Consider the following 18227-nt stretch of genomic DNA (forward strand, 5'->3'; position numbering starts at 1 on the left):
ACGGTTGCTTTAGTAGACTTGGGCAAGATCAGATGGCGTGAAACAGGCCTTCAACACAAGTGCTCAGCAAGGAGAGATGCGGTTGTCAGCCTTTTTGTGACAATTATCAACCAAGATCTGTGAAATGAATGTGCCACCAAGATCCTCTAAACTGAAATCATAATGTATGGTCCCCCGTATTAGTTTTAGACTAAGTTTAACCAATAAATTAGAAGAAAAATAAACCACCTGAGTGTAGAATTGGGGCCAGATTACACCAGAAAGAGGCAAACGTGGCTTTGGAAGTGTTATTTGCTTTATAAACCAACTTTATTCAGATGTCAAAAGTCCACTTCCACAATAAATAAATAAGCCACACAGTAGGGGCAGTTCTTCCCATTTTGGGTGCTTGTATACGGGCAATAATGTTTTATACCAGATAATGCAGATAATCTGCTGCAGAATAATTAATGGTGCTGCTGGGCATATTTTTTTTTTTTTTTGATGAATGCTTATGGAACTCTGTGACAGGCATGAAATTAGAAAATACCTTCAGTGCCCTAAAATATAAATAGCTTTCGGAACTGAAAAGAGTTTCACAGCTGAAGATTTTATTGTGTTGAGAGGAAAAACTTTTCCACCCCCACCTCCCCTTTCTTCTTTGCAAGTTGTTTGTCCATTCACAAAACAAATACTCTGAAGCCCAGTGCGGCTCATGGGAATAAATTTCAGGTCGAATTAGTACAGTTTCCTTGCTGTCAGGACGGTGGAATTAATGGTGTTTTGATGACACAAATTTTGAAGGGCAAACAAAGAAGCTGAAGGGAGGGAGACATGACTCCTTAGAAGTGCAGTCCTCCTCTCCCCCAGTCTCTCTTGTCTTCCCTGTCATCCGTCTGCCAATCTCCCTGTCCATGGTTAGTTAAAGGCGCTTTTTATCCTCTTTTCTTTCCCACAGAGTTTGCCAGATCCGGGCCAGTGCCTGGGTTCCAAGGGGACACACTGCAGTTGGCCTTCATCGACTTGAGACAAGTAAGTCTTTGTGTTTTTGTTTTTTGTTTTTCTTTTAAGATGTGTGACTGAAGACCATCAGGTCTTAAGGAAAAGGGAGGGGAGGGGAAGCGGCATTGGGGATTCAGGCCAGAGACCTATATTCTCCCCCTTCCTCTCCCGTACTCAAGACCGCCAACTTATTTAGCTATCCAGGGTCCTAGGAGTGGCCGAGGTGAACGAGTCGGTGGTTAGGGGAAAGGGAGAAAGACATTAGTGACCCCAAGCAATGGGCCCATTGTGCTCTGGTTGGCTTCTGCAGACATGGCAAAAAGATAACTCTGAAACTCTCTGCACTGACACTAAGCAGGTGTTGTTAACAGAGAGAGCAGTGATGCAGAGACCGCCTGCATGGAGCACTTTTGTTCACAGATAATGCCCGGAGAAGCATTTCAGGAGGGCGAAGGAATTTGCATTCTGGGTTGTGTAGGGTGTATGTGTGTGTGTTTTTTCCCCCAGCTACCCCCTTTTGCTAACGTTCCCTAGCCATGAATGACAAAGTGGCTGTTTATGAAGATGGGTACAAAAGGCTCCGCCCATTGATGCCTATCTCACAAGGGATCCCATTATAGCCATGTTGACCGTAACAGGTACTAAGGTATCCCTGGAGCTTGGCAGGGCAATTCAGGGAAAAGGGCCATTCGAGCGAGTCATTTGTTATGGTAGAAATGGGCATTATTAATATACCAGGCGGGGGGAAAAAAGGGAGCAGGGCCCTGTCATCTCTTGGCACTGAAGATGGATGGGGTTGGATAGAAAGTCTGAATGAAGTAAGACTCGATGACTGATGTTTCTCTCCTATTAAAACAATCTTTTTTTGTCTGTTAACCCCCTCCCCCCGCTTTGTCTCTCCTGCCATAATGATGCAGTGCCTCTTGTTTTCAGGGTTGACATAGTTTGCATTCTGAAAACTTTCAGATGCACAGGGTATTTCTTTAATCTGCATAATCCCTTGTATCGATGATCTCCTCACCACTGTGACTCTGATTCATGCCGGAACAGCTTTTAACCCATAATGGATTGCGAACTCTCTCCGAATCCAATTGATGTGCATTGTAATCTGTCATCCAATGACACTTGTGCAAAGCTACATTAAAGTTTGATGATGATAATAATGAGTCTCCACACACTTACATTTGGGAATTCAATTCTGCATGGTTTGTTTCTACATCAAACTTTTCCATTCGGTTAAATGTAAGGTCCATTTGCTATATGGTCTTAAACGCCTCGCAGGAAAGAAATGAGTTGTCATTCCCAAATCTCATGCTTCTGCATACATAAGGGTTTCAACACCACATGCGGAGTTGCCAGCAAAGCACACATGACCTTGTGTTTTAGGTAATATAGGGGGGTTGGTTCTTCTCCAAAGATGCAGAGATGAATGCAGGGATTTTGAAGAGAAAAGCTTAGGGTTTTTTCTAAAGAATTAAATGCCCTAAAAATGCTTCTCAGGCGTTTAACTTCTATGAAGCAGTGTAATAACTGGTAGGCCGGTGTATGTGTAATGTTAATATGGTTTATAAGGGCAGTATGCACCCAAGTGAATGCAACATGAGCCAGGATGCAGCTAGACAGTGGTCTGTCTGTTGCTTCCTCTCTGGTGTTTCTGCTTCTCTGTCAAATACTCTCCTCTACCCAAGTTTTCTCTAATTATATTTGTTTGCGAGTTCCTGCTACTAAGTGTATTCTGTTCTTTCTCTTCCACTAACTGGTCTTCAGCATTTTTGATAACTTGCCAAAGATGTAATCTGTGCTGGGTTAAAGTAAAGACCTGACCCACCTAGGCTGCCTAGTGGAATCAGCAGTTCAGGACAGGCAATGCCATGATATCTTTGAGTGTTGGAGTGATGCTGTCTTGATACAAGTAGGGTATTGGTCGGGTAGCACATGGTATTTGACCATTCTGTGTCATTCTGAAACCTCTGGGAAATACAGATATCATTTGTTCATACAGGGCAGTGCATGACATTTTACATAAATATAAGTTCCCTGTCTGCACAATTTTCACTGTGAGAAACCCTGGTCCTGCAAGGAATTTTGTGCAGCCCCTGCACGTACATGGAGCCCCGCTGACTTTCTCAACACAGGCAATTTTAAAAAACCCGAACCCTGGTCTTTCTATAACTGTGCGTTTGGGGTGTTCCACGGATTCTTTTGCTCTGTCATAGTTATATCATGTGAAACACTGGGAACTTAACAGAGCTAAATTTGAAAGTCACCTCTTCAAACCACTTCAGTGGGGTAAGACTTAGACAACCGCTGTCTTTGCGTTTACAACAGCTGTTTTGCTTACCGCTTGTCAAACAACAAACATTTTATATGCGTCTCTTACTGTGTCCCGAAGCCAGTTGCAGTCATGGGTTTATGTTGAATGACAAAGGATGTTTCCCTCAAATATACACTTTCCTCCCCCTCCCCCGCCATATTCCCTAACTTCCCACATTACCTGTATAATCATAGGTAGCCTTTCTTATTTTATGAGTAGCATGAAATAAAAAGTGAAAAGCTGGATTTTTTTAAAAATAATTAATTGGTCATTCATAGACATGGCAAAGTTAATTGGAAGGTTATTTGGTGAGATACATTTATTTCTTTAATGTGGATTTCCAGTTCATGTTTTAATCAGAAACTTGGTGGTAAAAGTTGGAAGAAATGAAAGATTTTTGTGTTTAGCCTCCTGCCAATGGACACCTTTCGTACTGCAATGCTGTCTGCAGCATCCTTGCTGTCTGCTTTGTGTCGCTCTTGTCAGTTTCATGCTAGGAAGTAATTGCATTCAAGGCTACCCTCTCCAGCCGGCAGCATGAAAGCATGGCCACAGAACGGGCCATGACAGCTTGACAGTGAGCATATATTCTCCCATTTTTTTCCAAGAAAATTTGTTTCTATTCTCTGTGTAGGGCTAGTTGCATAAACAAGAGGCAGGTTGAAAACAGGCAATTGCATGAGCCTTACACCAAGTGCTTAGATTTAGTCCTGGGCCACACCTGGACGGGGACTGTCCATCCCACTGAGCGTGCTTTTAAATACTTGTTAAAAAAATGTCAGAAACAGCTTGTTTTGTCCTTTGATGAAATACATACTGCAATGTGCAAACCACGAGAGAGAGATTAAGTCGGTTAAACTGGGTATTTCCCTGCAGCTAAGATAATGGTTTTGCTTTTGGCAAACCCTCTGACATGTCTTTGGTCCAAATTGCATATTTGAAGCACATTTTTCGGTTGAAAGAGAAGACCTTGCAAAACGTGGCTAATCATGGCGTTAATCACAAAATCCTAGAAGTTAGACACAACAAAATGTCCCATTAGATTCCATCCAGTTCACCTCCCAGCCAGTGCAGGAGTATTCCTTCTTGCAGTAGCTCTCCAACTAAATCCTTCTATAGACCACTTTGTCAGGGAGAGACCAGCTCTTCATGCAATACCCCCAGTCTTTCACAGCCTGGTGCTCTGTGGGTTTGTCTGCAGCAGCTGGGAGCATGCTTCCCAGTCAGGGTAGACAGTCAAGTGCTAGATCTGATTGAGCTAGCGCGAGCCACGTGGCTGCAGTGACACAGGTCCTGGCTCAGCCTACCCTCCCGACTACAAGTCCACCCCACCTCCAGGGTATTTACACAAGTGACTAGCCTAGTCGCCTCCCAAGCCACCTGCTAATTTTAGTGTGTTAGCTGGAGCAGAGCTAGCGCCTGTCTGTCTACCCACTCTGGGAAGTGCACTCTCAGCCGCAGTGTAGAAGTACCCTAAAAGTTCCAGTCTGCTGATGCAGCAGGAGATGGCTTCCTGGATTGTTGATGTTAGTGAGCTACAGCTTGTGAAGCATTGCCCTACTGCCATATGCCTAGATGTGTTTTCTCTCCTGTTTAGTGTTTAATGCCCCCAAGCAACGGGGCTTTCACCTCTCCCCTGGGAGGTGAATGTGCTATAGCTTTGTACCGGCCAGCTGTCTTTCCTGATATTCAGTGTAAATTTTCCTTTCCTTAATTTCATCCCATTACAGTACTCCTAATTCTCCCTCTGCATTGTATCCCCACTCAGTCCTCTCATTTCATAGGGTTTGGTCATTACTTGTGCAACCCACGCTAATACAATGTGACTCGCTGGACCACTCCTTGAGCTATCAGAGCTGGGTCTTTTAGCTCAGCCTAGAAGGGCACAAAATTAACTTTTATAGATCAATATCTTCAAAAACTGGTGCCTAAAGTTAGCCTTCCAAATCCATATTTAAATTTAGTTGCCTGTCTTTGAAAATATTTACCATAATGCCTTGTTGGAAAACAATACAACTTATGCAAAAGTCATGGGTTCCTTATGCCCCATTTAAACAATTATTTAATTTATGACCCCTGCATTGATAAGCTAGTCCTGTGGGATATTTGACTAGTTATACCTTGGGTTTTGATAATGCCCTCCACATGAGGATTTCCGAGTGCTTTAGGAACATTAGGTTAAGCCTCTCAATACCCCTCTGAGACAGGCAAGTAAAGATAACACATTTCATCTGTGAGCAAACTGAATTACCAAGAGCTGAATGTCAGAGAAGATGCAACAGATCAGTGGGAAGGCCAGAAGTGGAACTCTAATGGCAAGCCCCTGTGCTCTAACCACTGGGATGCTCTGCCTGACACAGTCACAGGGGGGTTCTAGGCCTAAGTTCTATGCCATTTGTTGCACTTAGAATGCCCTCTTCAGATCTGTTGGCTATGACACTGAAGTGTACCTAAAAACTCATTTCCACCAATAAGTCTGGGGGAAGTGAAGGAGCAGAAAAGTGACAACAAATAATGAAAAAACCCCACAAATCCTCATGATGGGCAGGTCGTCATGCCATCAAAATCTTTTTGTTACCTAGTCCTCCAGCCCCCATCCCCTTCTTATCTTTCCGACTCCTTATGGTAGTGCCATGTCAAATCAAGACAGTCCACTCTTCTTGGAAGAAACTATGACCCTGAATATGAACTGCACTTCTCAAAAGATATCGTTTTGATGGGTATAGGAAGAGGCAAGGTGGCTTTAAGTCACCTTTTTCCTCCTGAATCTGGGTTTGGACTGTCAAGGACTGACCAAATTGCCAGTGGCTTTGAATGGCCCCCTGATGGGTTACTCCATTTGTCCAGAGCAGAGCACTCCAACTACATACACTCCTTCTGATCCTGAATATGCTCCTTCCCACTCTTGGACCTATCCGTAGGCTGTATGGGTGTCACATAGGATGACTCCCTCAACCCTGCACCTCCTGAAAACATGATGGAAGAATTCTCTGTGGAGCAACTAAGCCATTCTAAAAGAGCTAGCAGCAGATTCCAGAATCCAGGCTAACGTTTAGCTTGCTTGTTAGGCTCAGAATGTGTTTTTGGGCACTAAAAAATAAAAGTATTTTGAAAAAGGCGTCTTTCTTCAAAATAAATAAATTACCTAATGCTAAATGTCTGACTCACAAAAAAAGATGAATCAGAGTTTGTGTTGAAATCCAGGCTGACATGGTCTTCAGCTAACACTGCTCTGCAAGAAGTTAAAAAAATAAAATAAAAGGCATGAAGGCATGAGTTCAGAGCGGATTTAGAGCCTTAACTCTGAATTTCCTTGCTTTGGTGGGTTTAAGCTAGTCTTAATGGTACTTTAAACATGGCTTTTTGCAGTTCAATTATATTAAGATCACACAAACCCCTACTTCATTCAGCTGCTCAGATTCCATCAAAACCCATCAGCCTTGATCCAGAAAGGATGTATTGGCATGCTGGGGATTTAACGAGCCTAGATACTCCCCAGAGCCTTCAAACAAAAAATCAGGAGTGCAAACATATCCGGTTAGTGCTTCAGTTAGTATAGAAACATTCTGCCTGGGTTTTTTTCATTGCGGTGTACTCCTGTGGATATTGTTGGGTCAGTCAATACAGTGCAGACAGGGACGTAAACCATTCAACATAAAGAAGCCCAGCTGTCTAATTCAGGAGTTTGTCATTAGACAAAAAACATAAACAGTTTAAATTAAAAATTAAACCAATGAACTTTGCAACCTTCTAGATAGGTGTATTAACTTCCCCAAGCCTGAGCATGTTGCCCTCTTACATGGCCCCTCTTGCTCTTCCCTGTGTAGTTTTCATCTTAACTTAGTGTCTGACCCTGCAAACATTTACTGAGCATCAGTGGAAAACTAACTGAGCTTTATGAGGTTGCCGGTAGGAGTAAACGTTGCAGGGGGTTCAGTATTAATTGTCAGAAAGATTGTACCCTTCCGTTGTAAACTCTCCAGGGTCAGAGAATCAGTCGTCGTCTATGAAGTAACTTTATGGTTCTATTTAAGTGAGGAGTAGACTGGAAGCTTTTTGTGAGAATCATGTAATTTCTCCCACAAAGCTGTGAGAGGTTGAATCATGACAGCTGTGCAAGGAAATGTTGTATGAGCACTCATTTTATATGGATGTCTTTGCTAGTCTGTTTTTCCTTCAGCGGTGGAACAAACAGTATATTCAATCAGATGAAACTTGATTTCTACCCAAACCTCGGTGAATAGGAAAAGTTGCATCTAGACTGGGAGCACGTTTTAGTTGTTAAAATTTGGGGTCTGATCCTGCTCTTTGCTGAGCTCACTCAACTCTCATTGTCCCCCTTAGGGATAATAAACCCCTTTGGATGTGTCATCAGTTCCCTACACCTTAGATCAGACAATTGTCACTTTGAAATATTTGCCATGTAATGAAGAGTGATTATAAACAGTCATAGCTAGATGGTGTTAGCCAGCTTCTTGGTAGCAACAAACCTCTCCTCCCCACCCTGATGGCAGATGCCCTCTAATTGCAGGAGATTGTGAGGCAGTCATTTGATCAGGGAAATGGACACCAGTTGAGTGATAAGGCCCACTTTCACCTTTAACCTGTTGATTGAGGCAGGATTGATGGGGGATGAAGAGGGCCAGAGGTGGATGCCCTTAACCTCAAGATCCCTGCTTGTGAAACTGAATACACTCCAATGATCTCTGCATGCTTGGAAGCTGTCACTCTTGAGCTGGCTAGGAAAGCTATGCAGGCTGAATGGAATTGCCATCCATAAAGGAACCTTCATTGAGCTGCCTTGCTCGATAGCTTCACTTCATCCTGTAGATTAAAAAAAAAACCACGCCCATTTTGCTGCTTGCAAAAGTGAAAATTCAGCTGTAGTGTATTTTAGGAATGTTTTAGCTTCGATCATTCGGGGCCCACTGGGTAATTAAGTCAGTTCTGTAGCACAATCCTTTATCCCCAACGAGGCAGTATGGTGATACTACCCCCAATTTTTTTTTCCAAAGAACTTTCTCCTTTTCAGAGTGAAAATGGTTTGATCTGTTGTCATTCTGCTAGTTGTTGGGCAAGGGCTATCAGTGTTCTGCCAGGCAAGCAATCGACAGTTTCTCAGATCATCTCATTTTAGTTATGTTACGAATAGGTAAAAAGCTCAAATACGCAAAATGATGGAACAAAATCGAACAGTATTAAGGATCGTGTGATGAGTGTGTGCTCCAGATATACATGATCTCTGCAGTCCTTTTCCAGTTCTTCCATGAAAGCTACTGACTTAACCATGGGACATTTGTCCCAGCCATGGAACTATCATTGTCTCTTAAGAATTTTGAAGAAAAATTTTCAGGAAAAACACTTCAGTTTTCCTGACTCTTCACTTTATTGCACTTGATCTGAAGGGTATCCTTATTATTAACCATTTAGATAGTGTCATAATGGTGAATGGCACTTTACAAGTCATAGAATAAGATGTGGTTCCTGCCCTACAGTGCTTACAGTCTAACATGGACAAGACAAAATGCAGGGTGCCTGTTCAGGACAAAGTGTGGAGAGACTGTTGGTGAGGAGACAAGTGGAAAATTAATTTATGGAAGAGATGAGATTTAGGGAGAGTGTGTGCTTGGTGGACAAGAAATGACAGACTGTTTGAAATGGAGGGGCTATGTGAAATAGGGGCAAAGGTGAGGAGGCGGAGCTTAAATTTGATGTGTTTGAGACAGAAAGCCAGTGAAAGATTTTGGGGAAATGATGACAAGGTTGGAGTGGCACGAGAGGATGCCAAAGGAAAGACAGGGTGTATTTGTCAAACAAATCCAGGACTGAGATTTCAGGGTTGTGTTTAAGGTAATGTAATATTCCATTGCCAGGAAGCATGCAATACAAAGTTATGCAGGTGAAGGTTATGAAGCATTAAAAATCAGATCTGCAGTAGATGTCTTCTCATCCTAACTAAAGTGCTCTTAGATTTTAAGAAAAGCAGGTACCTTTGTGATCTTCTAGTCTGACAACTAATGGGCGACACAGGCCATATAATTTCCCCCAGTGATTCCTGCATCAAACCCAATAACTTGTGGTTGTGTTATAGCATACCTTTTTAGAAAGACAGCCATTCCACTTCATTGATGTCAGCCCTGTATTGACGAATTGACAGCAAGGTGGCACTATACAACAGCAAACTTTGCAGTGAAATGTATTTTAATTTCTGTAACGTTGTCCAACCCTATGGTTCCCTTTTCCCCCACCTCCCATTCAATAATAGTATACATTCTTTATAATAATTTGCATTTTGATAGATCTGGTTTGCATCTCTCAAAATGTTAGTTAATTATAGTTTTTTAACCAATAAAGGAATAGATGTAGCTGTTAGAAATATGGATGAGTTAGTTATTTAATAGGTCAGATAAGCAATTCTCTCATCATTGGTATTATTTTGTTTAGAAGTTGATTTCATTATAGCTGGGAAATTCATGCTTTTACTCAACATCAGTTGTTTAGCCATGAAAAGTGTGATTCTGCTCTAAAATAATACGTGTAAAATGGCAGATTCTTTTTCAGAGCCAGGTTTCAGAGTAACAGCCGTGTTAGTCTGTATTCGCAAAAAGAAAAGGAGTACTTGTGGCACCTTAGAGACTAACCAATTTATTTGAGCATAAGCTTTCGTGAGCTACAGCTCACTTCATCGGATGCATACCGTGGAAAGTGTAGATTTTTTTATACACACAAAGCATGAAAAAATACCTCCCCCCCACCCCACTCTCCTGCTGGTAATAGCTTATCTAAAATGATCACTCTCCTTATTACCAACAGGAGAGTGGGTTTGTGTGGGGGGGAGGGAGAGAAAACCTGGGTTTGTGCTGGAAATGGCCCAACTTGATTATCATACACATTGTAAGGAGAGTGATCACTTTAGATAAGCTATTACCAGCAGGAGAGTGGGATGGGGGGAGGTATTTTTTCATGCTTTGTGTGTATAAAAAGATCTTCTACACTTTCCACAGTATGCATCCGATGAAGTGAGCTGTAGCTCACGAAAGCTTATGCTCAAATAAATTGGTTAGTCTCTAAGGTGCCACAAGTACTCCTTTTCTTTTTTCAGAGCCGTATCTGCTTGCTTTAGTGACAGTAAGTTTTTGAGGTGATGGCTCTGGGGGGCCAACAGGAATAATGGGAAAGTGAGGTGGATTCTATTCTAGCTCATATATTAACAGAATTACTGAATTTCTAGTTGCAGGTACCAGCTGTTAACTCAGTTCCAAATCCTCAGCTACACCTATGCACCCACTATGAAGAGAGAGTAATTGAGGGCAGAGCATAACCTCCACATGTGGGTTATGGGACACAATCTGGTGACACATCAGAAATATCCCAGATTGACTTTCAGATTCCAGCTTGCTTGCTTTTTTATTCCCCCTCCTCACTCCCTACCACCACTTGGAAACATAGCAAATTTGATCCAGAAGTCATTAAGACACAGTAAATGTTGGAAACCTAATTATGATGCCATTTTGGACAAAATAGTAGCATGTGTTTCTGCATTAATTGCATATTTTGATAAGTATCCAAAATGTAATTTACGTGCTTGACTTCTAAGATAGTATGTTAGACTAACAAAGGGGGATGAGAGATCCCCATATATTCAGAGTTTTTAGTACCCCTACCTGCAGCCAATGGAGATAGCCATTAGGCCAGTGATTACAGTACATTGCGACCAAGTTGGTCTAACCATGAAAACAGCAGATCAGCCAACATTAGCTTTCTTCTAGACTTCTGGAACTTTCCCAGTGCTCCAAGACTTACTGAAAATCAACATTAACAGTCTATCAGGCTCCTCAGACAGCTCTTTTAAACTCTTGGTTGCAATGTACTGTAATCACTTGCCTAATGGCTGACATCAATCCTGGGCAAGATAATGAGTGGATGATACAGTTAACAAAGAACTAAACAAGGGTAATGTAATTGCACAGAACAAAACAAGGGTAATGCACATCAACATGGGTTGGTGGAAAATAGATCCTGTCAAACTAACTTGGTTGTTTTTTTGTTTTGTTTTGGATTTGGGTTTGGGTTTTATTAGGGGTCAGTTCTTGGCCCTATGATATTTAACGTTTTTATCAATGACCTGGAAGAATACCATTATCAAATATATGTTCCCTATATAGGTACTTGTAGACTCATGACTAATAAAGTTTGCAGATGACACAAAAATTGGGGCAGTGGTAAATAATGAAGAGCATAGGTCACTGATACAGAGTGATTTAGATCACTTGGTAAACTGGGCACAAGCAAACAATGTGTGTGTTAATACGGCTAAGTGTAAATACATCTAGGAGCAAAGAATGTAGGCCATACTTACAGGATGGGGGACACTCTCCTGGGTTGTGGTGACTGTGAAAAAGATTTGGGGATCATGGGGAATAATCAGCTGAACATGAGCTCCAGTGTGATTCTGTGGCCAAAAGAGCTAATGCAATCCTGGGACGCATACATAAGGGGATCTCGGTTAGGAGTGGAGAGGTTATTTTACTGGAATATTGTGTGCAGTTCTGGTGCCCACACTTCAGGAAGGATGTGGATAAATTGGAGAGGAAGAAGAATTCAGAGAAGAGCGACGAGAATGATGAAAGGATCATAAAATAATATGCCTTATGATGATAGACTTAAGGAGCTCAATTTATTTAGCTTAACAAAGAGAAGGTGAAGGGAGTGACTTGATCACCATCTACAAGTACCAGCATAGGGAACATATATTTGATAATGGGTCTCCAGTCTGGCACAGAGAAGTATTCCAGTGGCTAGAAGTTGAAGCTAGGCAAATTCAGACTAAAAAGAAGGCATAAATTTTTAATGATGAGAGTAATTAACCATTGGAACAATTTACCAAGGGTCGTGGTGGATTCTCCATCAATGACAATTTTTCAGCCAAGATCTGGTGTTTCTCTAAAATTTTTTACTGTAGGAATTATTTTGGGGAAGGTCTCTGGCCTGTATTATACAGGAGGCCAGGCTAGCTTATCACAGTGGCTTTGTGGCCTAAGAATCTTTTATAGGCCCCATTGGATGCTCTGGCTGACCTGGTAAATCTAGTCTGAGTTACTAGGAAACTTCACCCCTGGGCGCTCTAACCAACAAAAGAAAAGAAAAAAAAAAAAGTGAGCAGTACGGTAATAGATTTCTTCTGGACTTGGAGGGCCTCTCTTCTACTTAAGACAGATTCTCCACAAACAAGGGAGGTGAGCGAGAGCAGCAGGAGATGCTATCTGTTGTGACCAGGGTGGGTCACAGGAGACCTTTTGCTTTTTAAGAGAATGTGAGTTGATTCTGGTCTGGGTCTGAAGAGGCTAGCTTGCACAACTGAGCTTGTAGTGAACTGTTAGGTTAGAGAAGACTATCTCTGCGTGTAACGGTGTGCTGTTTTAAAATCCTTTTTGCTCTGATACTTTGTTCCAATTGCTGAAGAAAAACACTTTGTTTGAAGAAGGCTGGTAGTATCTCCAGTCACAGGTTCCCAGAAGGAGGATCGAGCACATGCCCAGACTGAGATGGGCCTGCATGGCATTAAGCAGTTGGTATTCAAGGGGTAATGTACCGAGGTTCAAGTCTCGAGAGTGGAAGCGTCCCCAGTTCCGCCCCAAGACAGGTAAGAGCAAGAGGTCTGATACTTGCAGGGGTGCTGTCAGAGAAACCACAGGGGGGCAGAGGTGCCACTGATCCTCTGTGCCACCACTTTTACACCACACTCTGACTCAGTTCTGCAGCACTGAAAATGAAGTGAATTAGACGCCTCCTTCAGGGCAATGGTGAGCTAGTTTACAATTTACACAATGTCCCAAACCATTTCCTCTTTTGGACAGGTAAATCTCATGAAAATTAGGTAAATAGCTTCATACAAGGTTTGTTTTCTCTAATTGTAATCTGTTCATTTAGAGCATGTTATTACTCAATGCTATTAAGCATTTCTAGGCACCACATCTGCATCATTTGGAAGCAGTCCTGATGTACCAGATAAGTATTTGCTTTAGAGAACCACAATCATCTTGTGGTGTATGTTTCCCATTCTTCTCCCACGTAATCCCTTCTGCCCTTTCTAACAAATTTAACTCATGACTACGTCTAATAAACCAAGTAAAATGCAACCTTATTCAAGTCATGTGCTCGCACATATTAATCTCTCTAGGGATCTTCCCATTCATTCAGTTCTTTCCTTCTATCAGTCCCCACTGAAGGCACATCCCCTCGAGGATATATTTTAGTGTAGCAGTTAACTGGCTTCAAGTCTCATAGATCGATACTGTGCATGCTTTTCAGTGTTTAAGTTACCACCATGGTCTGTTAGTCTTGGCTTAGGCAAAAGAAGCCTGGTGATGAAATGGACACTTGATCTGCAGTTTGCCAGATAGTGTAAACATTAGTTGGACGGAGGAGAGGCACGTTAATTGCAGAGAGAGACTGTTGCTTGAATTGGTCCATTAAAGACTGCTTCAGGGAGCTGCATCATCCTTTTATATCATTACAGAGAAACCACTGAAAAAATAAACTTTCCCTTAATTGGAAAATCCTGCTCCAGAATAACTAGAACTGAATTGGTTTTAACTCTGGGTCATAGATGCTTGCACCGTTCATTGCGTGATCTCAAATACCAGAATTAAGTGGCAAACTGGGCCCCTTTTTATGCTTAATATTGAAACACAGCTGTGGCCACGTAGGAAAACATGGTTGTCATGATGTTGCACACTGTGACTATTAAGAACTTCATGGTGGCAGCGGGGACAAAACTTAAGTCTTCCTGTTCCAAAATTACAAACCCTCTACCATATGAACTAAAGAGAAATATTGTTGGCAATATAGGGCTCTCTCTCTGACTGGCAGTTTTGATTCTATCCAGTAGAAGGCACTGTTAAACTTTGTTTTGTTTTGCAGTCCGGTTGTGTTACGCTTTATTAATTCTATAGCTTTGGAGACGCCAAATCCAGCCTTCGGGCTAGGTGCATGCCTGAAATGCTGCATTTTGGAGGGGATCCACAAGAACAAGTTTTCACTCTCCCAGTAGATTTCAGGGCTTACACTCCAGAGGCCCTCCCATGGAAGAGCCATGGGGGGAGTGTAGTGAGGACTGCACATATCCATGTTACACACAGCCACTCTGAACAAATTTCAAGAAGTTTTATTCATGATTTTGCCAAAATTTGAAACGTCAGTGAAAAATTTCCATGAAAATTTCAAGAAATTTAGACGAACTCTGATATAGAATTTCTTTTTGCCTTCTCACCTAAACTAGATCTCAGATGACATGGCAGATGTTTTTGGACCGACATGTAATGAATGAATCTGTTGGAAAAGAGATGGTTACATTATGTGGGTCATGTAGAAGCCCTGTTCTCAATACAACTGAACAAATAATTAGTCATGAATAATTTAATTAATTTAGTTTTCTGTGGACAGACCTTGGTTTTCTTGAATTAATTGACCATTTGCTGAATGCTTTTAACAAATAATCTTTGGTTTTTCTTAACGTTTATGAGGAGTCTGCTGTGATAATTACATAGTCTATGTTTGAGCTGTGTTAGCTGGTTTTGATTGGACACAAAGGTCACAAGGTTTCTGCTATATGATATACAGTTGGAAAGGATATGAAACCTCATGCTTCAGGGCCTACCCCGGCTTCTGTTAGAGAACAGGAGGAGAATATCCCATACTTGGGGGGGTGGTTACAGGATATTGCACTAGATGGACCTCTGGTCTGATCCAGTCTGGCAACTCCTATGATAGGGTGAATGAAATTCTTAGAATCAGTTTCTAGGGTGAAAGTATGTGTTTGAATTTAGTTTTATTCTAGCTCATTTAGGACACTCGATGGAGCCGAAGATTCCCCAAGGTTTCCAGCAAAACCTACTCCAGCTTTTCCATTATATGGTGTCAGTCAGCCAGTAAGAGAAAGAACAATGGGTGTGTATCAAGCTGAGTATTATTTGGCACACTACCATCTCCTGTCCACAGAAATCACATCTGTCCAAATGGAAGAGTAAACGTTTCTTAAATCTAATCAGATTAAATGTTCCGGAGTTTAATACCTTAATTTGGTTGCTGACATACCATGCCTGATGTAGAAATGATGTTGTAATCAGGAATGAGAATTATAGTAGATGTGATTGCTTTGTTTAAAGTTTAAGAGAACATGAACAGATAGACCAGTTACATGTGTCATGTAAACTGAAATAGAATTTATACCCAGAGTAAAGATCCGCTAATTAAAACAGATTCCCATTGTGGATGAATTGACTTATTTGGATTTAAACATGCTGATGGACTCAGAAAGTTCCAACAGAAAAAGTAGCATGGCACTGTTGTTTTGATTACCATGTACCATAAAAGCAAACACATATTTATCCCGTAACTGTGAACAAACCTGTATGAAATCTGTTCCTGTTCTGTTCTTAATGTTTAAAATATGAGGCGCAGAGAGAGAGAGAAAAAAGGACCTTTTGTAAATGGCATTTCTTCCTGGAATACACACCCCAGACCAATTATTTTTCAAAACTGTTTGAAAACAATTGCTTCTGCAGGAGTAGGAGCTAATCGAACAGCCAGTCCTTGAGAGTCTGTCCTCTCTGTCCTTGAGAGTCACATTCTGGGATGTCAGAGGAAAATAGCTGTTTGAGATTAGTTTGACACAAGTTCGGCACTTTTATTGAGGGTGGTTTTATATTGTGGAGAAAGTTTTTTTTATATTTTTAGGATGGGGGATTTCTTTAAGGTCAGACTGGGAGCACATAATTGGCTTGATTGTCTTCTCTCCAGTGTTAGATATAGGTGGTATTATTATTATTAATAAAATTCAATTCAGTTAAAAATGACTTAGGCCCCAAACTTGCAGTGCAGTCAGGGAAGCATAATAAATTTACATGTAATTTCCAAACCTTTAGCAAAATTCTGCCCACTTTACTTAAGTTCCGTGGATTTCAGTGTTAGTAATGGGACCAGTATTTGGTCCTTACAATGAGACATGTTCACTGCCTTGGACACTTGCATTGCTGAGTTTTATACAAATGCTAATTATAGCAGGAGCATCAACAGCTGCAGATTACATAAGGATTCCTATTCTCTTTTCAGTCACTCATAACATTCATCTATTGGGTTGAAGAATGAGAATATGCCTAAAGAACACATCACTAGTGGTTGGTTTCTGACAATGTTGTGCTTTTCCTCATATGCGTTTGTATATGGTAAGGTTTAAATTTGAAGATATTGAAAAAATTTGCTGCCCCTTTCAATATGATATTTAATGACATTTTATGTTGAAAAGCTAATACTTGCTAGCCAGAAAGGGAGCTCTGGAGAGCAGAATCAAGGCACAAGCTATAGTCTGCATACCCAATGGGCAGAGAATCCCCTAATATCTGTTTGTGAGATGGGAAATTAGTCATGTGCACTTCGGTATTCCTCATGGGATGCGTATGTTTCACTTTCCTTATGCCCTCAGTATTTATGGCAGAAATGTTTTAGTTTAATATCAAGATTGTGTTATTTATTTATTTGTTTGTTCCAGGAGGAGAGGGTGATGTAGACTGTGGAAATAACATTCCCTTTTTTTATTCCTTCACTCATCTGACCACACTTGTGATATAAATAGTAGAGAAAGGCACAAAACCATTGAAATGTAAACCACTTCATTAAAGCTCTCACATCGCTTATGCACAGCGCCCAGGCAGAGAACTGCATCCTTTGGCTGTTTCCAGCGCATTAGCAGCAGCATATGGAGCCATCTGTCATGGCTTTGGGGTGTCGAGTAGATTCAGCAGTTCCTTAGGCATGACCAAAAAAAAGAGCAGTAGTTTAGAAATCACTTTACAGGCTGGGAATGGGGCGTGTTGGAAGGAGTATGGTACACTACAATGTACTGTATTGCTCTATGGAACTGCGCTTCAGCACTGTTGTATTGGAAAATGCTGTTCCTGTCACGCCACTATCTGCTGTGTCCTCTTCAGGGCTACTGGTCAGTCTTGGGGATAGGAGACTACCAAAGAAGATTGAAATGCACAGAACTGGTCTTTCAGTAGTTGGCACTCTTCTCCCTCTGCGTTAGTGCTAAAGCACTGCTTCAGGACCATGTTTAGGGGACCTTAGTGCTGCTACAAATGCCATTGTTCAGATAATACAAAAAACCAAGGGTCCTATGTATGAGATATTTGACATGTGACCAGGTTCTGGGTGTTTCTATTGAATCCTTGTGACAAGTTTCACAGGAAAGTTTTTCCTTTGATAAGGAGAAATCAGGTAAGAATAATAATAAAAACTTATTTTGGTTGATAGCTCCACATTTGAAGTACTTGAAGCAGCTTGCATCGGGGAAGGCAAAATGAACTGGAATGAAGTAGTCCAAGCTCAGTAGCATAGTCTGTGACTACAGGTGCTCCTGAGGACACTTACTGTTTTGTTGCTTTTTGATTAATTGATCCAGAAGCATTACGGCCGTATCCATGCCACTGGTTTGGCTGATCTTTACTGCCTGTGCCTGTCAGACATTCACGTCACTTTGTACACCAGACCAAGTTCCTGACGTAGACTGTGTGGAATGCTGGCCCGGGTGAGCATGATAGGTCTCAGGCGGATAGGGGGAGGAGGGGTATTCTGCTCCAATGTGTTGAATTAAAAAATAGCCCAGACTAGTGAAATCTGCTATTTTCAGAAACTACTTTGAGTTTTTAAAAGTCTGTGTTTAAAAGTCTGTTCCGGAGGGGCTGGTTTAAGGGAGTAGACATCAGGTTTGGCATCAGCAGTCTCCTTGGAGCCACAGCCTCAGATCCTGGCAGCTCTTCACTTTTCTGCGGTTGATGATGATGCAGTGTAGTTTACTGCACTGAGGCCTTCAGGAGAGACCTTGATAATTCAGGTCCCATCTGTTCTGTGTGGACATGGCACTCTACCTCCT

The 18227-nt window shown here is 41.6% G+C and overlaps 1 protein-coding gene across 2 annotated transcripts in view; it reads left to right on the forward strand.

Moving 5' to 3' along the window:
- Positions 1-18227, forward strand: part of EXOC6B (exocyst complex component 6B) — a 449074-nt gene that overhangs the window by 344989 nt on the left and 85858 nt on the right. Inside the window, exons 20-21 of one of the 2 annotated variants that reach the window (XM_084627626.1) lie at positions 938-1011; positions 1915-2111. In XM_084627626.1, coding sequence (XP_084483752.1) covers positions 938-1011; positions 1915-1920 — 80 coding nt within the window. In that variant the 3' untranslated portion in view covers positions 1921-2111. Of the gene's footprint in view, positions 1-937; positions 1012-1914; positions 2112-18227 lie in introns of those variants that run through there. The other variant, XM_084627625.1, reaches the window with a different exon arrangement.

The sequence above is a fragment of the Lepidochelys olivacea genome, assembly GCF_965140295.1.
Source record: "Lepidochelys olivacea isolate rLepOli2 genome assembly, chromosome: 4".
In the NCBI taxonomy this organism is placed as follows: domain Eukaryota; kingdom Metazoa; phylum Chordata; order Testudines; family Cheloniidae; genus Lepidochelys; species Lepidochelys olivacea.